The 23,218-nt window shown below is 33.0% G+C and overlaps 3 protein-coding genes and 2 non-coding genes across 7 annotated transcripts; 4 read left to right on the forward strand and 1 right to left on the reverse strand.

Annotated features, from left to right (window-relative positions):
* The first annotated feature begins 6,512 nt into the window (after window positions 1-6,512).
* On the forward strand, window positions 6,513-6,585 carry TRNAF-GAA (transfer RNA phenylalanine (anticodon GAA)). Its single transcript has one exon. It is a non-coding gene; the product is annotated as a tRNA-Phe (tRNA).
* Window positions 6,586-8,750: 2,165 nt separating this feature from the next.
* On the forward strand, window positions 8,751-12,032 carry LOC105645771 (BTB/POZ domain-containing protein). The gene is made up of 3 exons (XM_037640057.2): window positions 8,751-10,149; window positions 10,597-11,580; window positions 11,668-12,032. Exons 1-2 carry the CDS (start codon window positions 9,094-9,096, stop codon window positions 11,536-11,538), a joined length of 1,998 nt encoding a protein of 665 aa, XP_037495985.1. The 5' UTR covers window positions 8,751-9,093; the 3' UTR covers window positions 11,539-11,580; window positions 11,668-12,032.
* Window positions 12,033-12,968: 936 nt separating this feature from the next.
* TRNAA-AGC (transfer RNA alanine (anticodon AGC)) lies at window positions 12,969-13,041 on the forward strand. Its single transcript has one exon. It is a non-coding gene; the product is annotated as a tRNA-Ala (tRNA).
* Window positions 13,042-13,067: 26 nt separating this feature from the next.
* On the forward strand, window positions 13,068-17,494 carry LOC105645768 (dentin sialophosphoprotein-like protein). 3 transcript variants are annotated; one of them, XM_012231451.4, is made up of 4 exons: window positions 13,068-13,203; window positions 13,769-14,028; window positions 14,140-15,734; window positions 16,018-17,494. In XM_012231451.4, exons 2-4 carry the CDS (start codon window positions 13,771-13,773, stop codon window positions 17,201-17,203), a joined length of 3,039 nt encoding a protein of 1,012 aa, XP_012086841.1. In that variant the 5' UTR covers window positions 13,068-13,203; window positions 13,769-13,770; the 3' UTR covers window positions 17,204-17,494. The 3 variants fall into 3 exon arrangements, with proteins under 3 accessions (XP_012086841.1, XP_020539588.1, XP_020539589.1); XM_020683929.3 differs by having other exon boundaries at window positions 13,092-13,406; XM_020683930.3 differs by having other exon boundaries at window positions 13,101-13,203; window positions 13,754-14,028.
* A 67-nt stretch (window positions 17,495-17,561) lies between these two features.
* On the reverse strand, window positions 17,562-19,193 carry LOC105645769 (phosphoglycerate mutase-like protein AT74H). The gene is made up of 5 exons (XM_012231453.4): window positions 18,589-19,193; window positions 18,383-18,502; window positions 18,094-18,307; window positions 17,932-18,012; window positions 17,562-17,832 (listed from the first exon to the last, which is right to left on the reverse strand). Exons 1-5 carry the CDS (start codon window positions 19,055-19,057, stop codon window positions 17,739-17,741), a joined length of 978 nt encoding a protein of 325 aa, XP_012086843.1. The 5' UTR covers window positions 19,058-19,193; the 3' UTR covers window positions 17,562-17,738.
* Window positions 19,194-23,218: the final 4,025 nt, after the last annotated feature.

The following is a 23,218-nucleotide window of genomic DNA, read 5'->3' on the forward strand; positions in this document are numbered from 1 at the left end:
GGAATTAATATTAATAATGAAATTAACATATATTCGTATACGTTCAACGAGAATGTAAAATATAAATTGATTAATGAATTGAGTTTAAAGTCCGCTGAAATCGAAATATTATTATATAACAGTATATCATAGTATTTCTATAAAAATACATATATTATTACCTATTGGAAATAATATTTGTATTATATAAATATAAATGAAATTAAAATTGATTTAATAATATATAATTAATAATTTTTATGTGCCTATTTCTAATTTGTAGAGCCATATGTGGCCATTATGTTTCATTATATAGTAGAAAAAGGCATATTGATACATGATATAGTACAATAAGGTACTTCTTTCTATATATATATAATGTTATTGAAAAATTTGAAATAGTATGAAAACACTCCAATCATTCAAGATTTGAAAAGAATTGATCATACTATATATGATCTTCCTTTCACTTAAATAAACTTTAAAATATGAATTATCATTATCAAACCAACTAATTTGAATTCAAAATAATTTAATGTTGAAATTTCTTTTTTTGAGACATTAATATAGCTTGCATTATTTATCTTCAATCACAAATCTTTCTCTCATAGTTAGCACTTCACTTTCATATCAAGAAGAAGAAAGAATTATAATTAAAAATTCAACCACAAATCTTTTTCTTAAAGTTAGCATTTCACTTTTTGATCAAGAAGAAAATATGGGAAAGATGCTCAATTTTGTATAAGTAAATGGGCCAGAAAGTCATTGATTGAAATGTCCTAGACATAAAAGTGGGCATCATATATCAAATAAGAACCCACAAAACAACCTAAAACATTAAAGAAACAACAAAATCAATGGAAGTGATCAAGTAGTGATGGCTTGTGGGGTGATTTTTGGTGCTCTTGACACATCATAGGGTCATTGTCCTCTATTACATGGGGGTGCCATTACCTAAGACCACAATGGCCCTTTGTGTGGACTTATTTCCTTTAAAGTGTTCTTCATGTGAAATCTCCTTCTTGATGTTGCTTCATAACTACTCAGTCCTTTTACTTCACCCATGAGTACTTTTTTGAAAGGAACCATACAAATGTAAACTCAAAATAAATCTAAGAACAAGATTTTTCAATTTTCAAAAAATATTTTTTTATAATTACACAAAATTATTTGGTACCATGATCAAAATTGATATCATTAAGTTTTCATATTAATTTCGTCCCATAAAAATAAATCTAGCTTTTTGTTTTGAGTAATCGGGAGAGAGATTCAAACATTGATTTATTGCTAGGTTGTATATGCACTTATCATTCGTTTATGGACTTGATGTGCATAGAAATAAATCTAGTTAGACTTTCACACATATTAAGAAAATATATTTAATACAATTAAATCATAATATTTGTTTAACTTTTTCCTAGTATTATTCTTATATTTTTTTTAAAAAAATTAAGAATATTGAAGGTTCCATGTTTTAGTTATTTGCTATTTCAAAATTCAGTTAATAAGAAACTTTTAAAAAATATTATTTTGGAAAAAATAAATAAAATTATAATTTGGACCAAATTAAAAAGGAAAATGAGCTTATTATTTTATGAAAAAAAGACGAGTATATATATTGAATTATGAAGAAAAGAAAAATACCATAAAGTATTAATGATATTTTTCAAAAAAGAAATTAAGAAGTTGATAAGGTCACGAGAAGTTGTATCTGTTTAATTAATAATAATAATAAGTAGTGGTTGCAGACTCAAAATCAAGAAAATAATATTATCATACAAAATTCCAAATAGGAGATGTCTATTAAGCAATGGCGATAAGGACTGGAGGCCTGAGGCGGAGGGGAGGGTCCTCTATCTAGCTAATTAACAACTCTTTATAACAAATTTGCCTTATATATATATATATATTAAATGTATTTGAAATTGTAAAAACAATACTGAAACCTTTAAATATTCAATTATTTATCTCATATATGAGAAAAAGGCTAGCTACTACTAATTGCACGTGTTTTTCTTGTTTTTTCTTTTTTTTTTTTTTGTTGATAATTATATATTGCTGCTAATTGCAAGAAGCTGCTGAATGAGGAGAAACCTCTCATTAGTATTTATTGATTAAAGAGATTTTTAAAAATATAGTGATTTTTTCTTTTTAGTTAATAATTTAGTAGTTGGTGCTTTGTCAAACATGGAAAGCACAAAAAAAAAAAAGTTTAAATAATTTTATTGAATCAGTAAACGAAAAAAATACCCATTGTTGGTAAATAAGTTTAGTGATATGGAGATTTGATTTTTAAAAGATTTTGTTTTTTTCACTTATGAATTCTTCTAGTCTCAATATGAATGATATGTTTTTTATCAGACAGAAAAGACGAATTTAATTAATATAATACACTAAATTGATTTGTAATCTATTGCCTTTCTTTTGTTTTTTTGTAGGGAAACGTATTATGGTATTATTGCTAATAATTAAAGTTCAGAACAGTGACTAGTAATGTAATTTTCTACATAAATATGTGTTAGTTATAGTATTATTGAATTGATTCTGCTGGTCAAATTCGAGTGATTATTTAGTACTATTAGCTAATTAGTAATTAAGAGAGCAATTCACCAACAAAGTATTGATTAAGATAGCAAGCGACATCAATTCCCGTAAGATTGAGAAAACAAATTAGATTACTGAAAGTTTGTTTTGTTGGGAGGATCGAAAACTTTTATGATCTACTGTTTAAAAGAGATTACAACTTATGGATATATATATATAGTTGGATTGAAACGAGAGACAGAGAGTGTGGAATTAAGGTGGAAAATGAAGCAGCCAAACAAGACATGGCCTTTTGTGATTTAAATCATCCCCTTCCCACCCTTCACCCCCACTCTCACATCCTCCCATTACCATAGTTGCCTCTGACATCTGTCCAATACAACCACGACACCTCTTGCCCCACCATATACGCCACCACACCCGACCCAAACCTCTTACTGGTCAGGTCACCACCACCCTTTGTCCCTTTTCTTGTCTTTCTTTACATGCCGTTCAGTCCCAATCAGAATCACAATCCTTTTCTTTAGTATTCTCCAGTCCAGCTGCGTCGTCTTCCTTTGTTTAAAAAAAATAATGCATATTTTATTAATTAGGGTTCCCTTTTTTTCACAATTAGGGTTTAATCTATTTACAAGCGAAATCCTAATTAGCTTAGTTTTAACCATTGCATGAAAAGTTGTGTTCCTCCGTTGTGAGATGATCGAGAGATTTAAAACTTGAAGTCATCAATGTTGGATATGATTTTTACTTAAATACCGTTCGAAACTTAAAATTTTTTTAAAAAGATTTTACCTGAATATTAAATTAAGATTCTTGGCATTTGGTTTTATTAGGACAAATTAACGGGTAGACCAGCTAAATCCAACATTGATCATATATCCCACATAACCGAAAGTGCATGTCAATGTACTTTAATCTGAAAATTAATCCCACTTGATAAAATATTTGGATATATTATTTCTCGGTTTAGGGTAATTAATTCTTGATTATAATAAAAAGAAGACAAGCATGATTAATTTTTTTTGGGTATTAGTTCCAAATTCACATATCAGAAACTCAGAAATTGCTTGGCATTTCATCTAAGTAAGAATCACAAGCTGTCTACAATAGGAAGCTAAAAATCAAATTGCATCCAACTTTGCGTGTCAGAAATTGTCTTTGCTAAAAAACAGTTGACAATAAAAAAGATAAGAACAAACTGATATATATCATTAGAATTAATTTTTTATATTAATTATTTAATGGGACAATTAACAGCAATATTGTAAAGCTGCATGCTTAAATCGACATGTGAAAGCATACATGTTGATCATATACACTGACTAGGACCATGTGCCTTTTAATCTCTCCAATGTCCTCTTCCCTTTTTATGGGAAATTGAATGACTAATCATTTGTTTTTATCTGTACACTTATTTTTCTCCCTCCTAAAATCATGCCTATAAATAATAATAATAATTTTGTGCAAAACAATTACCAAATTATCATAAAATACAAAAAAAAAAAAAAAAAAAAAATCTTTTTTGAAGATTTTTTGAGTTATAATTATTATTAGATGTGTTAGTAAGTTGGATTTGGCCTGTAATTACAGGAGAAAAATTACTATATATATAAGTGAAATAGATTGGATTTTTGAAAAATTTTAATATTTTTTAAGTTCGCGACGAAATTATTAATAAACTTAATTACGATTGCAATCGCATGAAACATATACGTTAATTATTTAATTTATACAGAGATTAATTAACATTTTGGGTGTATGTATATGGGTTAACATTGATTAATTTAATTACTATCTTAATCTTAATTTTAACATGATACACATAAAAGAAGCAAGGTACAAGGTACAGGTTGGCAAAACAGGAATTACTGAGAAAGAGATGAGCTAGCTTAATTATCTTTTTAAGCAAGTTGATTAAGTATTTAATTACAAGAATTACAGAGACACCTGCACAAAGAGAATAATTTAAGGAGAAAATTCATTAATTTTACAGCTAGGTAATGACATGTAAATATGTTGTCTCTCTTAGTGTTTTGTGTGCTTCCAGACATGTTTTTCGTAGTAATGCTTTATTTTAAGCAAAGCTTACAGAATTTGTTAACACATGAGAGGAATATTTTGGGGAAATATATAAAATATTAATTAAAATTAAATCACAAATTAACAACTAATTAATTATTAATCTCTCTTTTTCTCCATCTTTTTCTTATGTACTGTATCTGTACTTTAACTCCTTGAGAGAGAGTGGTTCTTTGATATTGGTTGTCATTGTCTGATCTTAGTGTTGATTTTTTTTTTTTTTTTTTATATCACAGGTGTATCTGGTCCGTTGGATTAAATATAATCATGTTCGAATCGCGTTAGCACTCCTAGTTGAAATTTTCTCCATTCACAAAAATCGATCACTCACCTCTTGCTTAAAGGACCTGACTCTTTTCCACTTGAAGCAATCTCTTTGGTTAGTGTTCATTAGTTTTTGTATGATTTTTGAAATTTATGTTCCCTTAATTATGAAATATAAAGTTTCAATTTTATATATTAGAAAAAATATTAATTTAATATATATGGATTATTTAAAAGAATATTAATTTATAATTCATTAAGAGGAGGAGCTTACGTATTAAAAAACAAGGGGTATGGTCTAAAGAGGAGAGATTGGTCGAGGCCCTACAAAGAGAAAAAGGCCAAAATGAATGGGAAATTTCCAGAGTTGTAAAACAAAACATAATATATATAGTTTGATAAAGAAAAGATAATGATATAAGCTGAGACATTAAGTCAGAAATGTGGGTCATCATACCATGTGGGATGTCTACTGTAATGTTCTTGTTCTATTCTACTATCCAACCAACCTTCAAATTATTTTCTTTTTTCAATATAATAATTTTATAGCAAAAATATCACATTGAAAAAATCTTTAATATTTATAAAATTTTTTTAAACTTTATATTCACAATAGCTCTATATGTATTCATAGAATAAATTTTATATTAGTAACTATAACTCTTGAGCAATATGATGCTGGTAATCACCTATACAATAAATAAATTATAAATATTATTTTGATTCCGATTAAAAGGTATTTTTGACCATACACGAAAAAAAATAAGTATAAAATGGTAATATTTTTTTAAAGAACTTTTTTTATCTTACATGAAATATTGTTATCATAACTCCTATTCCTTATTTTAATCAAAGTTATTTTTAAACTTTTGGGCTAATATTTAGGACCTCAATATGCTATAATAATAATGGATATGCTCTTATTTGTTTAAGGGTTTTTGCTTCTTCAATTGTTGTATTATTGATTTAATGATTTTTTAATTTTCATTCATCTGTTTAATTTTGAATTAATAGCTTATTAAGCTGAATGATTAGTAGCATTATCAACAAGTATAAGTCTTTGCGGCCACAACGAGGGAGGGATAGAGAGAGAGAGAGAGAGAGAGAGAGAGAGAGAGAGAGAGAGAGAGCTATACATCAGGATTTACATTTTAGAGTTGTAAAAGACATAAAGAGACAATTGTACATACTTTGATGAGATCCTTCCTTCACATTTCTATATTTGAGATTTTCAAGAGGCTCCTTTTCCTCTCTTAATTTCAACTAAATAAAGATCTCCACATATTTCCACCAAAGACTTCCATTAATGTTTGAAATTTTCTTAGTTGAACCTTTTGAAAGATCTCTTTTAATTTTTTTTCATTATTTTCTAGAAAATATCCAATTGCAATGAGGTTTATGAAATTGGTTGGGCTAATAATTTCCATCGATATTTAGGGCCTCTATCTCCCATAACAATAGAAATAATGGGTAAGCTCTCCAACTTTTGATTGCCCCAAGGCTTTTAAGCTTAAGAACTAATAGTTCCTTTTTCTTCTTTGTTCAAAGCTCGAGGTCGTTTGCTTCTTCAAATTTTTGGGCCAAGGCCCATCTTACTGATCATAATATATAATATCTAATATTTGGGGGAACGTAAGTGCATAGTTGCGGGGATAGCTCAGTTGGGAGAGCGTCAGACTGAAGATCTGAAGGTCGCGTGTTCGATCCACGCTCACCGCATTTTATGTTTTCCCTTTTTATGGAGTTCCTCGTTTGCGCGACAGCGATGTCATGGGCTGCGCCTCCTGAAGCCAGGATGGGCCCATGATTTTAAAATTTTGCTTGTCTTTATATTTCCATCTCAAAAGATTTTTTATTTTCACTTTCATTTTATTTGACATCAAACTCTAAATGTGGGGATTTAATGCCCAACATGTTAGAATTTGTAAATTGCTTCTCTCTCTCTCTCAATCTATAACTCTTTTTAGGAATTAATATATATATATAGGTTAACATTCCTCCCAATTGTCAACTTTTGAATCTCCAATTAAGATAATGCAAGCCAGTTAATACCACACTTATTCAAGGAAACAACATATGGTACAAGTTGGATCGTCTTCTGCTTATTCACACACAAAAATTAACAACATCCATAATTTCATCTCTACCTTTTTTTTGAGTAACACTAATTAATAGTATTTAACCTTATGCAATAAACCAATTATATAATGATAAGATATCAATATTTCCATTGCAGATTGCAGATTGTATTAAGTTATGTAATAATAGTGTACTTTAGTTAGAGTATTTGTTAGTATACTCATTTTCACATTTACTTTGAATTTTCTCATAACATTGAAGCTTTAATTGTTTATGATTTAAGTTTTATTTAATCCATGAATTCCTATTTCCCTAAAAAAAAAAAAAAAAAAAAAGATTATTCAAGCTAATTGAGAGTTAAAAGTATTATAAAAAGAAGAAAATCCGTAGTGATGAATGAAATATGATCAATTACAATCTAATGTATGCATCATTTTCCTTCAAAGTGATGCAAAAGACATTTTCATTGTCGGGCTTGACCAAAATTTTCTAATGTGGGCCATGGCCCACAACTAAGACTACATAGTGGACAAATGGAGCTTTGGCATACATTTGATAGCCACATGTCCTCCATTTTATGGGCTAATTTTTATGAGATTCCCATTATTGAAACCTCGACAAAGAAAATGGATATGTTAGGGTATTGGATGGATGGAGAAAGACATATGATACCCAATGATCAAAGATGGATATATTAAAGGGTACCTCCAGATTTTTTATTGCATATTTTATTATTTGATATTTGCAATCAGGTTTTTTCACCCAGTATAATAGAGGTCGGGTGTAAGAGGAGAGTCTAGCGGCGGAATTTCAGTATGCTAAGTTTTTCATGAATTTTATTAATAATATTTTGATTTTCAAGAAAAAAAAAAATATAAGACGGGTATCTTTTCTCACTAATTTAATTTCTCATATAACATTTTTCATGGTTAAAATAAAACTGTCATTTTTGCCATTTGTGTTGGCTCGTGAACTATAATATATTAATGAATTATGCAATGAAATAAATCTATTCCATTTTCTTAATGTAAAACCTGAATAAAAATTTTAATATCCAAATCTATTTATAAAAATAAATAATGCATTTTTTGCATTTTATTTTCTGAGTTGTCCCATTATGTTTTCTTGTCTAGAAAAAAGTTAAGATTTAATTTATAATAAAGTTTGTATTATTTAAAATAATATTATACTATTTAAAATAAATAAAAAATGGAAATTATTTCATTTCTTTACATTTTCATTTTGTCTCCCAATCAGGACCACCTCACCTCATTATTGCAAATGAATTACAAGGAGCCTTATCAACTTAGGTGTAGTCTCTGTGATTTTCATACACCAACCTTTAAAGATACTCAACCACATTAAAAAAAAACCTTTAACATAAGTTTTCACTTTTTTTTTTTGAAAATAAAAATTAATTTTTATAAAAATAATTAATTTTTTCATTATGAATAATATTATACCTATTATTTGCTGGGTTGGATGACGTATTTGATAAAACGCTAATGAAACAATTGAGAACTATTAAAATTTAACTAATTTTGATGAATATGTCCTATTAATTGTATTTTGACACCCAGATTAGGAACACGCTACTAGATAATAATATTAATAATAATTAATAATAATTACTGATCTAATCTTGTAGCCTAAGATCCTTTAAAACAGAAAAAGAAAATCTTGCATCAACTGCTTGTCACAATAGAGAAAAAAAAAAAAAAGAGAGGAAACAAACAAAATAACTGATAGTGGGCCTCTCTTTCTCTCTGTTCTTTTTACTCTTCCTGATTCTGCTGTCTGTCAACAACAAAAAGGCAAAGCAAATAGGAGAAACAAACCAAACCAAGGAAGATGAAAATGAAAATATAAAGATTATTAGATTTCATCTCCTGTTTCTTTTGTCCAAGTTTTAGAAAAGACACCCATTTCTCGTTTCTCTCTTATTCACATTTATTGCTGTTTCAGTCGCTCCTTGCTGTTTTCTGTCTCGTGTCCATCGCCATTTTTAATTGACATCCAAATCAAACAAATGTCACGAAATAAAAACTAACCCTTTCTTTCTCTCTCTCTCCAGCTTTGATTTGGCAATGCCAATGTCCAATCCTACGAACTAAAAGACAATTACAATTACCATTAAAACAATTATTCATGGCAACAACTACTACTACAACCACCAAAGCTCATCTTAAAGTCCAAACTCAGCCCACTAAGCCCAAGCGCCGTAAGTGCCGTGAAACCACCATTTCTGCCACCGCCACCACCACCGTTAATAATAATACTGATAATAATAGTTGTAGTAATAACTCTGAATCTGCTTCTTCTACTTCTGCTACTGCTACCGGATACTTTACCCATAGTCAAAGTCGGAAACTTGACAAACCCACAATTGTTTCGCCTGATAAGTCTTGGTGTTGCCCTGCTTCTAATTCTAAACCTATCCCTGCTCCACCTTCGCCGCCGTCTCCTCCTCCGCAACCTCGTCATTTAACTATAAAGGAGTCTCACACAGTTCTCGATTCACCATCAACTTTCAAGATCCGGTTCTCTCCGGGGAGTCTGTCGCCAGTCATGGATTTTACACATACTTCTGCTTCCACTGTAACTGCTAACGGTCACCACTCTCCTCATGACCCTTCTTCTTTCCCTTCGAGTTTTACCAAATTTAACTCTGCACTCACTGCGGGTCTGTTAAACCCGATGTCGCCTCCGCCGGATAAACCCCGATCCAGCCCGACCCTTTTTGAGATGATGGCGAGCGAACCCGAAATGCAACCCAGAAACCAGATCCCAATTAACAATGGAAATGTTCCTGTTCGAAGCTCGCAGAATGCTCAAATGTCTGTTCAAGATAAACAGACTCTAATAATGCATCGAATAGCTGATATTTTGAGTAACAGGAGTCCTGGCAATCAGTTCAATGATTCATCGACCAGTGATGTGAAACTGACATTGAGTTCTAAGGACGGAATTAGTGTGTCAATGAATGTGCACAGGCAGATCCTAGTGGCTCATAGCAGATTTTTTGCGGTGAAATTGTCGGATCGGTGGGCTAAAAATCAGCGGACGTCTTCGCCGTATGTTGTGGAGATTGCCGATTGTGATGACGTTGAGGTTTATATTGAGACTTTAAGGTTAATGTATTGCAAGGATCTGAGGAGAAAGCTCATGAAAGACGATGTAGGCAAAGTTCTTGGTATTTTGAAGGTAAGTTGTTATTGGGTCAAGTGCTTACTACGTAGTCTGTTTCGTGGTTGCAACTGTCGCAATATGTTGGAAACTTTGTTAAGTTTTTATAATTTTTTAATATTTCAAGTGGTTTTCGTGTGGTCGCTGAGAGACTCTGGAAATAGACAGGAAACCTAATGTTGAAAGCAATATGTTTGGTAGTTGAGGAAATAAACGAACGGGAAGGAAAATGTGGTTGAATACAGGTTTTTTTCTTTTTTGAAAAAGTTGAATTGTGAATGATATAGATATAATCATTATGCAGTTTAGTTAGGGTTTCTAGATACATACTCTGCAGGCATGAATCACAAAGTTTTGGTTTTGTTTTTCTGTTTTTCTGTTTATTTTTTCTGTTGAATATGTGTTGGCAATCACAAATTCTGGGCTAAGGTTTTGTGTTGCTTAATTGGTTTGTTCTTTTATTAGGTTTCTGCTGCAATTGGGTTTGATGCTGGCGTTTTATCTTGTTTGGAGTACTTAGAAGCTGCTCCATGGGCTGAGGATGAAGAAGAGAAGGTGGCCTCTCTGTTGTCTGAGCTGCGACTTGAAGGAGTTGGAGCAGGAGACGTACTTAAAAGGGTTTCAATTGAAGTTACTAATGGAGCAGAAGAGAGTAGCAACAATGATGAAGTGCTTCTTAAGCTTTTGCATGTAGTTCTTGAAGGGAAAGATGAGAAGGCTAGGCGTGAGATGAAAGGGTTGGTGTCAAAGATGCTTCGTGAGAATTCTTCTCAGAATGATCTCCGAAAAGAGTCATTATACTCTGCTTGTGATGGTTGCTTGCAGTTGCTTCGTAACCATTTTTTTCGGGCAGCAACAGGCAATATGGAGGATATTGGACAGATTGCAAGGCAAGCAGACAATCTGCATTGGATTTTGGATATTTTGATTGATAGACAAATTGCTGAAGATTTTCTGAAAACATGGGCATCTCAGACTGAATTATCTGATGCGCATTCTAAAATTCCCGCTGTTCATAGGTATGAGGTTAGCAGAGTCACAGCGAGGCTGTTTGTTGGGATTGGAAAGGGGCAGCTATTGGCTTCAAAGGAAGTGAGATGCTTGCTTTTACAGACATGGTTGGTGCCATTTTATGATGATTTTGGGTGGATGAGGAGAGCATCAAAAGGCCTCGATCGACATTTGATTGAGGATGGTCTTAGTAACACAATTTTAACTCTACCTCTAGCTTGGCAGCAAGAGATTTTACTGGCTTGGTTTAATCGGTTCCTGAATTCTGGCGAAGACTGTCCAAATATTCAAAGAGGGTTTGAAGTTTGGTGGAGAAGGGCATTTTGGAGACGCAATGGTGAGCAAGAAAGGTCAAAGCCCTTGAGAATCACAACAGCAACCATTGAGAACTCATGAAAAGTTATAAATTCCATAATGCACGACATGGTTCTCTGATGGGTCAGTCTCCTTTTACAATGTTGTGATGGATTTGATTATGACTCCACATCTATAATTCTTGCTTTACCCTCTTCCTTTCTAAACCAGGGCTGACAATTCATGGCAGAAGATTAAAATTGCACAGAGATGGATGATGTTTTTGTTATACTGGAAATAGACAGGTTTAGTCTGGAAGAAGAGGAAGAATATCGGGTGCAACTTGAATATTTTGTTGGGAATAACCTTATAATAGAGATTGCTTATTTTTGTTTCAATTTGGATGCTACTTCCATTTTTTCTTTCTTTCTTTCTTTCTTTCTTACTATTTCATTGGATTTGCTTAGATAGGAATACTGTGATCATCTTGTATGTAATTGTCTTTTAAATTATGATCTTCATGAGGATTGTTGCACTTAAAGAAAAGGATAATCCAAATCTGTAAATCAAGATTATTGTTTACTTGATGACAGAAACCTGTGGACTGGTTCCGTAACTTAAAACATGATCATGTACTAGGACAAACGAAATCTGGGAGGCAGATTCTCAATGCTTGCATCAATGACCATCTTTGTGATGGGATATATGTTCTATTAATGGTTATATTGTGAGACATGAATCCTGAAACTTCTGTTGTCAATATTACCTTTTATTCTCACTTGTAAAAAGCATGTTGCCCATTCTATATCTCCCATGTTAATTTTATACCTCAGCTGTTGGATGAGTAACTAGAGCTTGGATTTCTTGCTATGTTTGTATTATCCTAATGTCAGATTCTTAGCACTCGTAAGTCATTTACATCATCTGTATCTGTGAAGGTTGATCTTAAGTTTCTTGTTTCTATTACCTTTTGAACCTTCGATTCTCTTTCACATTGAACTGACTACATGCAAGTTTTAGTTATATTCACACACATGGGTTCAAAATGCAGAATGCCATGTTTGCAGGTATGTTGATCAAGACTTGTAGGAATCTATTGCTTTGACAGAACCTGCATGCCAGTTCAAGACGCTCGAATCAAATGACTATGGACAGCCAGTTTGCGAATACTTTTCGTGATATGGCAGGCAGTGGAAGCGATTCCTTAGCTCTTGTTAGGAATGACTTCTCTAGGGGTTTTGTTAAGGGAATAAGTGTTATGTGTTATGTTCAATTCAGAGAGGAAAATGATTTTTTTTTAATGACTGTATTAAGAAGCAACCCTAACTATTCTCATTCAATAAAAAAAAAAAAAGGTGATAACTTTATAAAACATAGGAAAAGAAAAAGCTTCTGCTGCAATGCGTTGAACTGTCACGTTGAACTCTAAAATACCCAATATTTTTCTTGACCTCAAAATCTCAAACTGGGGATAGTTAAACTGAATAATATATATATATGTTATATTATTAAGAAGGGAAAAAAATTTTGTAGGGGATGTAGCTCAGATGGTAGAGCGCTCGCTTAGCATGCGAGAGGTACGGGGATCGATACCCCGCATCTCCATTATTTTTGGTTCTTTTTATTTAAAACAATTATTTATTTACCCTAAAAATTAAACGAGAGAGGTGAGGAAAACAGAAGGGATCGCGGCGTCTCTGTCTCTAGCAAATACTTCAAGCGTATTGGAGAAGCAAATGAGTTGAAAGAAATTGCAGAGAAAGATCGGTACTCATCCTCTTTTCCTCTAGTTCTGGATTCATTTGATTGTTGCTTCTTTACCTTTTATGCCCCTGTATCTCCATAACCTGTGCATTCGGCGGTGCTTCACTATTCAATGGCAATAATCTTTTGGGTCCTGGGCTTAGTATTTTGAAGTAGGAGATTTGGAGTATTTTTGAGTCGGGCATCGGTGAAGATTTCAACTAACGGTGATTCTTAGTGTTTCTTATGTATAGTGATACAGAGGTTCTGCGTTATCTCCTTGTTTTCTCTGTGTCTTGTGGTAGTTTTATAACCTATATCATGGTTCTTATGTCTATGTTTCTCAAGTAACTGTAACCTATATTTTATAATGGAGAGTAGAACCTTCGTGAAACTACTGACACTTGTTAGTTTTGGCGGCTACATTCTTAAATTGTTTGCTTTAGAGGAAATTGCACCAGTTGATTCGATTTGAATCCCGTTTAGTGTTTGTGTTTGGATTCAATTTTACAAATTGTACCGTAACATGCTTGTGTTTTTTTCTCTTGTATTGCAATTTAAAGTAAGGTTCTAGTTGGAAATCTTGCAGTAATGGCGTCTTGCAAAACCTATGGTCAGAAGCCATTGCTTGATGGGCGAGGATTATCACTGGGCAACATGCATGGTGTTATGGGTTTGAAATTTTCTAGTCTTATCAACCCTGATTTGACTTGGAAGAAGGTTGCAAAAGGCAATAGGACTTCATCTAGGCAGGCGAGGACCTCAGTTTCTAGAAGTTGGAATGCCAACGAGGAAATGATAAAAACAGATCCTAACACTATGGACATGCCATTTTCTGAATATGAGAAGGTTATTATACGTGCTATTTTCTCCATTTTTTGCATTAGTAGATGATATGATAAATGCGTGCAACTCTGTGGCATTATAATGATATTTATCTTCCCTCATTTTATCTGGCAGCTTGGAATAAGCGTTCTTGGGTGTCACTTTAGTGAAAACATCGACAATGTTCCTATTAAGAAAAGGAAATTAGTGTTTAGATCTATTTCTCCACTTCGCAGACCTGCTTCTCAACCTAGCGAGGAAAAATGCCATCCCAGAAAGAGTCAATCTGGACCAATAGATTTTTCTGGTTCTAAAAATGACTTGGGACAAACTATTGATACTGAAAATGATGTTTGTGAGAAGAATTTGCAGAGGGTAAGAACACAACTTAATGAAAGGGAAGATTTCTCCGGTATCTACATACTTGCATCTGCTGCCTGCTGTGATAGTTGTGAAGAAGTTGATGACCATGTTGTGGAAATTTCCGGAGTTGGTGAATCTTATGCATGTGAAGGTCCTTCAATGGAAAATAGGTTATCTCCTTTGTCAAAGAGAGTCGTGAAAGATGACCTTACTTCTGCCAAAATTTCAATTCAAGGAACTGTTTCCTGCACTTCGGTAGTACTTGCTGAAGATTCCTCATCAATAACACATAATTCCTTTACAGAAGGTATGTTGCAGGGGAATACCCATGCTAAGTCTACGGGGGATTGTTCTGTGACAATGTCAAAGGATCTGTTAATCAAGAAGGTTAAGGAGACAGATGGACTGCATGGGTATTGTTCAAAAGTTGATAGTTCATTTTGTGTGCCTAGTACATATGAAACTGGTTCCTCTGGCTTATTGATTGAAGAGCTGAATCTTGCTCCTAATGCAATTTCCTTAGTTAACACCACTAATGAGATGCTAGATATTGTAAATGATAATGCAAAGGGTGCAAAACAGTATTCTTTTTGTCAATATAATGAACTGGAATCTCTCCAATCTGCTAAAAGTGTGGAGATGTTAAACTTAGCTCTGGATTCAAAGGTAAAGTGTGACAAAGTTTTTGAGCATGAAGAAACTGATAATGCGACGGACGAGGGAGGTGAGAAACCTGTGACAAAGTCTTTGGAACTTTCTACAGCATTGCTACATACTCGTTCTTGTACACACAAAAACAACCCAGAGGATAGTGTAGATGGTTTTGACAAGATGGCTGTAGAAGAACCATCTGATAATGGTAATAATTCTAAATTTTCTCATGATATTAGTGCTTATGAGAAAGCTAGTAGGTTTGAGGTGGATTATGATTCTCAATATGAAGATGGAGAAGTGAGGGAATCCATAGAGTATAACTGGCATGGACATGATGGTAAGGGTATAGAAGCTGAACATGTAGATTATGGTTGTGACATTGTTAACTTCGGTTCTGGAGCTGAAGAAATGATGACAAATACACACACAATGGGCTTCCGAACTTGTTCAAGTAGGTTGAAAGATAAAGGTGCTAAGGATATAGTTAAGATTGGTGATAGAACTTGCAGCAAACCCAAATTAAGGACAGACAAGGAGATTGCAGATGGCAAGATTGTTAGTGGGAAGGATGATAGGAGGATTGGAAAAAGAAATGGCAATACCCGGGAAAATATTTGCAGCGATTATCAGTCAAGGGTGACAGAGTCAAAAACATTCAAAAGAGAGTTTTGTTCTCGTATTTCAGTGGGAGCATTTCGTGGTAGAAATGAAAGGTATTAATATTTTTCATTTTGTTCTCTCTTTTAATCTCTTTCCCATTTTTTTTTTTTTTTTTTTTTTTTTTTTGATGGAGCCTTAAAATACTGGGGAACAGGAAAGTACCCAAAGCTCATTTTTCCTCTTCCCTTTGGGTTTGAGGAAGTTTTGGTACTCTGTGTAGATGAATGACAATTCATCCAACTGGTTGTTTGTTTAAGTGAATTTCCTTTTACGTTCTTGAAGACAGTGATCCTGTTGATCCAAATACAGATTTGAATATGTTGAATCCTTTTGTAGGGATAGATCTGTGAAGCATCCTCATGCTACAGGTCAAGGAGGTGATTGCTCAGTTGATACTCAAGCCGGCAGCAATAGGGGTTTAAAAGACCACTCAGGCAAGTACCATGGCTCAATGTCGTTTCATTTTAGGCCAGCAAAAGGCTTGCATCATCTTACAAGAAGTAGGTCACCAACTGCTGGAGATGAGGATCATGGTACACGTATGCATATCGAAGCATCTAGGAATCTCAATCCTGGTTGGCATGTGACACTAGGCAGGGACAGGTCTAGGAGATATGATCTGCAAGTTGAAGGGACAGTCCCCAAGAGAAGGTTCCATGGTTTTGTAGCCGATGATCACAGTGGTCCTTCCTTGACTGGTTCTTTTCCATTATTCAGGGGAGATGGAAGATCTTCAACTGTTAAAAGAAGGGATCCTTGTGTACGTCAATCACATACAAAATCTTCATCAAGACCTAGAAATCGCTGTTCCAGCCCTGGGAATCCATGCTTTAGATGTCGAAGTAAATCTCCTGATTTTAGATCTTCTAGTTCTATCAAAATGCAGAGATTGCAATCGTCTAATGAGAGGCCTGGTCATTTGGTAGATTGCATTGAAGAATTTAGACCAGCACCAAGAATTCATGGTTCCTCGCCTCATAATACGCGATGGTTTGGTGATAGGAAAGGTGGTGCTGTTCGTTTCAGAGAGAGAAGTTACAATAAGCATTCTTCATTTCTTGGCAAGCGATCGGTGGGGAGATTTTTCCGACAGGATGACAGGTTTGACTTGGTTGATTCTATGCAAGGCTATAAATCTTTGCACCCAGGAAGATCCATGGAGCTGGATAGAACCAGTGGAGGGGGTTTGAGGTACAAAGAGAGTGGTGATGATAGCGGCAAGCATCGGAATAGGTATGAGCTGGTTCATGCGGTGAAGCAATACGACATGGATGGACCTGTGAAGCGATTTCGTTATAGTGCTGTGGATGGTTGTAATTCTTGTCACACTGAAGTTTCAGATTTACTTGGTAGAGGGAGTCTAAATTATCATGGCAGGGGCACTGATAGCCAAATTGGTGACATACCAAGGGGAGATAAAAGCCCTTTTACATATCCAAGAGAAGGTAAATATAGTTTTGATTCGAAGTCATATGGGGTGCATGGAGGGGTTGATGACCTGACTTCAAGGAGAAGATCTTGAATTGTGCGCCCACTCTACTTGTTTGGTTTACATGAGGTGCTTCGGCAGGTAGATATAAACAGATAGATACATAGGTATACATGCATTTTTAGTGGGAAAAGCATTTATATAGTTCACATACCTGCGCATATTTCGAGTAATATTCTCAATTTTTAGCCTTTTCGAAATTTTGGTAAAGGCTGACCTTTTGAGTTTTGCCTTTTTGTTTATTTATTTCATCTTTTGTGGCCAATTTGTAGAGACGAGCCACTGAGCATTATCAAATCAATGAAATGTCAATATGTTTTGCCATGGCCTTGTGTCTTTAGGAACAATGTCTATTTTTATTTTCATCATGGGTATTCTTGCAGTCTCCATATATTTATATTTTATATTATATAGAGAAGAAAGTTGCTAAGCATTATGATTTTTGCACAACAATTTAACCAATTCAACCAGTGAACTAGTTAATCATTCCTTGAATTGCTGCAGAGAATATTCTGCTCTTAGGTTCTGTATCTAGGCAATAAGCTTGAGGAACAAATCTCGTCTTGATTCAAGTTTTGCAGCCTTCATCTTCAAAATGGGTGAAGAAAGAATTCATGGTAGGACAATCGTAGTTCAATTCACCAGGTCTTGCAATTTTTTGCCTTCATCATAAATCAGAATTCCAAAAAAATAGAGAAAATATGGTCAGGGAATTCACGTTATTAACATAGTATTAGAATTCTGAAAGTTGAGCCTTTTACCATTGTTGGTCAATTAGCATATCGTCTGTCAATCCGAATTGTCTTAGCTCTTCTTCTTTGTGATGCATTAATAAGCTATACCTGTAAAAATATTTTAGATGCGTGTATGAAACTCTTGTTTAAGTACTGGACATAAAGAAAACAAATAAGAGTTGTCATTACCTTCCACCATAACCTTTCTCCATAACAAGAATTCCTCCATTGTTAAAGTTGCAGAGTCCTTCATATTGCTTCACGGTCCATTTATACCATCTCATCAGAAAAACTCGCAGCGTGAGTCCGTGAGACACTATCACCAAGTTCATGTTTGGACTCCGTTCACCGGGTGGCTGAAACCGTCCGATATCTATGTCTGCTTTTAACGTTTCTCTAAATCCTGGTAAATTAATTGTCAAAAATATCAATTTCGTTATCATTTGTATCTTGGAAAACAGATAATGAAGATACTTACCTGTAATTCTGTCATAAACATCAGCTGCAGATTCTCCATTAGGAAACCGATAAAAGAAACGACCATATAATATTCGAAGAGCTTTCTCTACTCGCATCCTCTCTCTATCCTGAAAATTTCCTTTCACGAAAAGTACAAAATAATAATTAATAATCTTTTTTTCACTTAAGAATGTAGAGATTAGTGAAGTTTGATTAGTTTCTAACCAAAATCTTGTTCTCGTAGACGAGGCTCTTCTCTCAAACCAGCAATTCTTTGACGCTCAAATGATCGTGCTAAATTCTGCAATGTTTCGAGTGTTCTTTTGTAAGGTGATACATAGAAATAAACTTTCCAGTCACTTGCTCCATCTTTCTCAATCATTTCTCTAATTCTTTTTCCACATTCTTCAGCTTGTGCTTTCCCTTTCTTTGTTAGTGCAATTTTCGGGTCAGCTACTTTTGTGTAGACACTCTCATCAACATTCCCTTCACTTTCGCCGTGTCGAACTAAGATTATCCGGCGAGGCCTGGGAGGTGGCGACTGTAATGCTTTTTTCAGGGAAATTGAGTTTCCCATTTCAAATATAGTTTCATTTGTATTCCTACAACACTGGACGAAGTTGAAATTAACTATTTGTCGTCCCGGTAACCGGGACGATGATGTTGGGGAGACTGTGAGAGAAAGCAACGCCATTGATACTTAGCAAGAGAATAAGAGAAAGCAGAAAATGATTAAAGGAGTCCTTTTTCAAGTGTAGCATTCTCTGGGATGAATTACATTGCATATAGTCATGTTTGACTGTGGAAACTTGGCAAATTTTAATTGAGTTAGCAAAAAAGGACAAAAACAAGTAATACTGATTGCTATCAAGTGTCGTATGTTTTGCCCATGTGGTCACTGTCCTGTATAGCTACAGTGTTTATATCCATCTGATACCTGTGAATGTTTGTGGTATAAATAGAAAGGGGACCCCTTTGTGTTATTTTGTTATGTTGTGGTGTAAAACTTAGGATAACAGTTAGGTAAACATGTTTGTTTGGTGGTGGTGGTGGTTAGCGTTGTAAATGAGCCGAGCCTGAGCGGCTTGAAGTTTAAAGAGCCAAAAAATGTTAGATTTTAGCTCAAGTTTAATTCAAAAAATTTTAATTCGAAAAACTTTAAACTCGAGCTCGGCTCAAGATTTAATACTCGAATAATCTAAATAAATATTATATATATGTATATATAAAAGCTCGTAAAGCTCAATAAGCTTTTGAATTGAATATCATGAGACTAGAACTCTAACAGCTCGCGAACCGACTTCGCTTATTTACATATTATGTGGTGGCTGTAGCATCAACTGGGACCAAACCACTCTGCCTCTTTTGCATAATTTTGCATATCTAAGCCCAAAAGTGTAGATAGAACCTAAGTAGCGGGCTTTTTTTAATTGGGTCAAATACTGTAATACAAGTCTTGTTAGCAAGAAGTGGGCTGGCAATGAACCATTTCTGTTCAAACCCTAACATCCTTTAATTTCTTTATTCTTTGAATCAAAAGATTAGGTATCAACTTTGCAATTTCTTAGACATGCATACCAAAAACCAAACCAAAAGTTAAATTTTAATTTCATGCTTAATTAGTTGATTTCGGGTAAAAAAAGTGATTAGGGAATGTTTTGTTTCCTTTTTTAGCATAGCCTAAAATTAGGATTAGTTAGAAACCGTACAAATTTATCCACGACTTTATTGATTAACGTTAAGTCTACAAAATGTACGAGTCAAAAAAATTAGTTGAAGAGAAATGAAGTCAACAATGGAAGTCCATAACCATAACCATAGCCCTATAAAGAAGCAGTAGTGATGCAAGAATGCGTTGATCACGCTATATGCTACCACAATAATATAATATATAAGATCCCTAGGGTTTATTATATTATTGTCTATATATTAGAAAGAAAGTCCTCCATATTCTGAGGAAATAACTAGGGTTTCAGCAAAGTTCTAGATTAAGGATTTAATTAATTATGTATTAATAATTATAATGACGATAATTTGGAGGAATACAAGGCAAGAACAGTAGAAGTAATAATAATAGTTGACTAGCATGTATATATATTTTGGAATTAAGACAGAGGGGAATGCCCTACGAGCTAAAGGCACATTCGCTTTCTTTCTTCAAGTGAAAATGACTCTTTTGAGATATTTGGGGAACTGCCATTGACATTCCCACTCTTATATACAGTGATTTGGCTTCAGCTACTATACCAAAATTTATTTATTTTTCATGTGACCAATAAATAATATATCTATGTTTTTAAAAAATGCAACTATATGTATATATATATATATATATATATATAAGGACATTTAAAAAAAAAAAAAAACCTTTGCAAGATGGAAAGTGAAAGTTGGAAAAGCAAGCTGAGAAGTAGTTTCAACTGTCTCTTGTATAAGTCGGTCAATAGAAAATGATATTAATTTCCAACAAGGAACGATATGTGCAAAGGTCGATATCTAGGTGCCCTTATGACCCCCTTATTCTTGGGACAGAGTACTAATCTCCAAAGACTTTGGGGAAAAACAGTAAAAAGCAGCCTTTGAAAATCAAGACAAAGATATTGACAACTACTATACTGTTGCAATATTATGAGAAAGTTCCAATATTAGTAAATTCAATTTAGCTTTCAAACTTTTGTTTTTGGGCTTTGAGGTAAATATTTATTTTCGATTAATTCTTGCTGGCTTTCCACCAATAGGGTTCAGTTTTTCTTCCCACTCTTGATAAGAACTGACGGATGATTTATATATATACATGAAAAGAAGATAACGTACAAGAATGTCAATTCAAACACATCATTAAAGAATTATTATCTATTGGAATTAATTTTCTTTTTCTTTTTTTTACATTTACCCTTAAAATTCTTGATGGGATCTACAAAAAAAAAAAAAAAAAAAAAAAAAAAAAAAAAAAATTAGACGAGAAATTCTATAAATGTTAAAATAATTAATAGTGAAGGTTGACGGTAATTTGTTTTACGTATTACTTGTACATGCATTTCCTTTTCCATTAAAAAACAAAAACCCTAAAAATAACCCTATGGTAAAGCAACATTAGTTTATAGAAATTTAAGAAATTAATATATATTAATAAATATACAAATATAGTGTCATTATTAACATATAATCACAAAGCAGTTGCTTTCGTTACATTTTGTCTCTTACAGGAAAAAAAAGATTTTCTTAATCATCCAATGGAAAAGCTGGCAAGACCCTTAAGAAACTTCTTTGTGATTTAATTAATTGATTAATTAATTAATTAATTAATTAACACAATACAAAAAAATACATAAAAGAAAAAAAAGGATTATTATATGACACATACGTGCAAGAATAATTAACGTAATTATATTAAAAATCAAGTCACCAAGTGTGAAGGTTAATTATTATATTGAAAAATGAAGAAAGAAACGTAACATTAGCAAACAAATAATTACATGTTAACAGACAGATCCCACTCGATGCATACAGCCAAAATATTTCTTTCTTTTATGGTTTTTTTGTCATTTGTATTGACTTTACTCCTGTCGGTGACTTCTTCTACGTGTAAGCTAAGTTGAGCCAAATAATTAAATTCTTGAATTTGTATTATTGATATATAAAATTCTATAAATAATAAATTTAGGAACTTAAATATATATTTGATTAATTACTGCTAAAAATATTGATTCATTTGGAGTGAATTAAATCAGAATGAAGAAATTTTTATATGAACTAGACAATTATTAATTTTAGTTGAGGATTAATTGCACCAATTAGATTCTAATTTGTATACGAGCAGTATCCAATTTGACCAGTCATTTGAATATTTAAGCCAAAGTCAAAGTAGTTGGTTAGGGTCTTTTTTATCTATCTAAAGTGGCCCCAAACTTAGAAAACAAAACCTAGTTTTTACTAATTCAATCTACAAAATGCTCTCTACCTCTATATATATTTTTTGAGTTGAAAATTGATCTCTTATTATTATTATTAATTCGTAATTTTAATTAAAGATACATATGTGCAACTAATTCGAAATTGGAAAGTTTAGATCCCTCCCCAAACCCACCAAAATAAATGAAACCAAAAAAAAAAAAAAAAAAAATGAAGACCCACATACCATCTAGAGATGTGGCCTCAAATTCCATGATTTTGACAAGTGAGGACTTGCACTAAATAACATAAATGAAAATAAAGTATTAATTGAAATATCAGAAAAATTATATATATATATAAAAAAAAAAGAAATTTCTAAGCCAACCACACATTATAGTTTGGTTTATATATATATAGACTATGAATTTATCATGCTTGGTTGCTGCTGGTCCACTGTACATTCCATAATCTGTCTCACTGAAGATTATCTAATTTTCATGTTCTCTGAAGGTGACACTTACAGGAGCTCTCATATCTAGTACCTCTTTTGCCTTTCCCTTTTATTTATTTTTTTTTTTTTTTGGTTATATTATTTTTCCTGTACATAAGTTTTTTCTTTCTGGAAAAAGAATAAACAGTTAAAATTGATTATATGATAGTAATATATAATGTTTGGATTATTAATTGGATGATATATAACTGTTTTAATTAAATAATAATAATAATAATAAGAAGAAGAAGAAGAAGAAGAAGAAGAAGAAGAAGAAATGTATGAATGTAGGTGTGGATGAGGACATAAAAAATATTAATGGAGGTGGCAGAGGATGTTCAGTTGAATTAATTAATACTAAGAACAGTGAAGGAAGAAATCAAAAGAAGGAAATCATGTGTAAATATAATGCAGAAAAGATGAAGCACTCAAGTTCTTACTTTTAGATAGAGAGGACCACAAATTTTGGTC

This window comes from Jatropha curcas, chromosome 4, assembly GCF_041381405.1.
Source record: "Jatropha curcas cultivar XTBG-Jc1 chromosome 4, XTBG_Jcur_1.0, whole genome shotgun sequence".
Taxonomy (NCBI): Eukaryota; Viridiplantae; Streptophyta; class Magnoliopsida; order Malpighiales; family Euphorbiaceae; genus Jatropha; species Jatropha curcas.

Excerpts from the sequence above, each read along its gene's own strand:
- LOC105645771 (XM_037640057.2), top strand. The coding sequence starts at position 9,094 with ATGGCAACAACTACTACTACAACCACCAAAGCTCATCTTAAAGTCCAA. Across the intron at positions 10,150-10,596 it reads AAGTTCTTGGTATTTTGAAG|GTTTCTGCTGCAATTGGGTT; the intron begins GTAAGTTGTTAT and ends TTCTTTTATTAG.
- LOC105645768 (XM_012231451.4), top strand. The coding sequence starts at position 13,771 with ATGGCGTCTTGCAAAACCTATGGTCAGAAGCCATTGCTTGATGGGCGA. Across the intron at positions 14,029-14,139 it reads CATTTTCTGAATATGAGAAG|CTTGGAATAAGCGTTCTTGG; the intron begins GTTATTATACGT and ends TTTATCTGGCAG. Across the intron at positions 15,735-16,017 it reads TTTCGTGGTAGAAATGAAAG|GGATAGATCTGTGAAGCATC; the intron begins GTATTAATATTT and ends ATCCTTTTGTAG.
- LOC105645769 (XM_012231453.4), bottom strand. The coding sequence starts at position 19,057 with ATGGCGTTGCTTTCTCTCACAGTCTCCCCAACATCATCGTCCCGGTTA. Across the intron at positions 18,013-18,093 it reads GAGAAAGGTTATGGTGGAAG|GTATAGCTTATTAATGCATC; the intron begins GTAATGACAACT and ends ATATTTTTACAG. Across the intron at positions 17,833-17,931 it reads ATGCTAATTGACCAACAATG|GCAAAAAATTGCAAGACCTG; the intron begins GTAAAAGGCTCA and ends TTTATGATGAAG.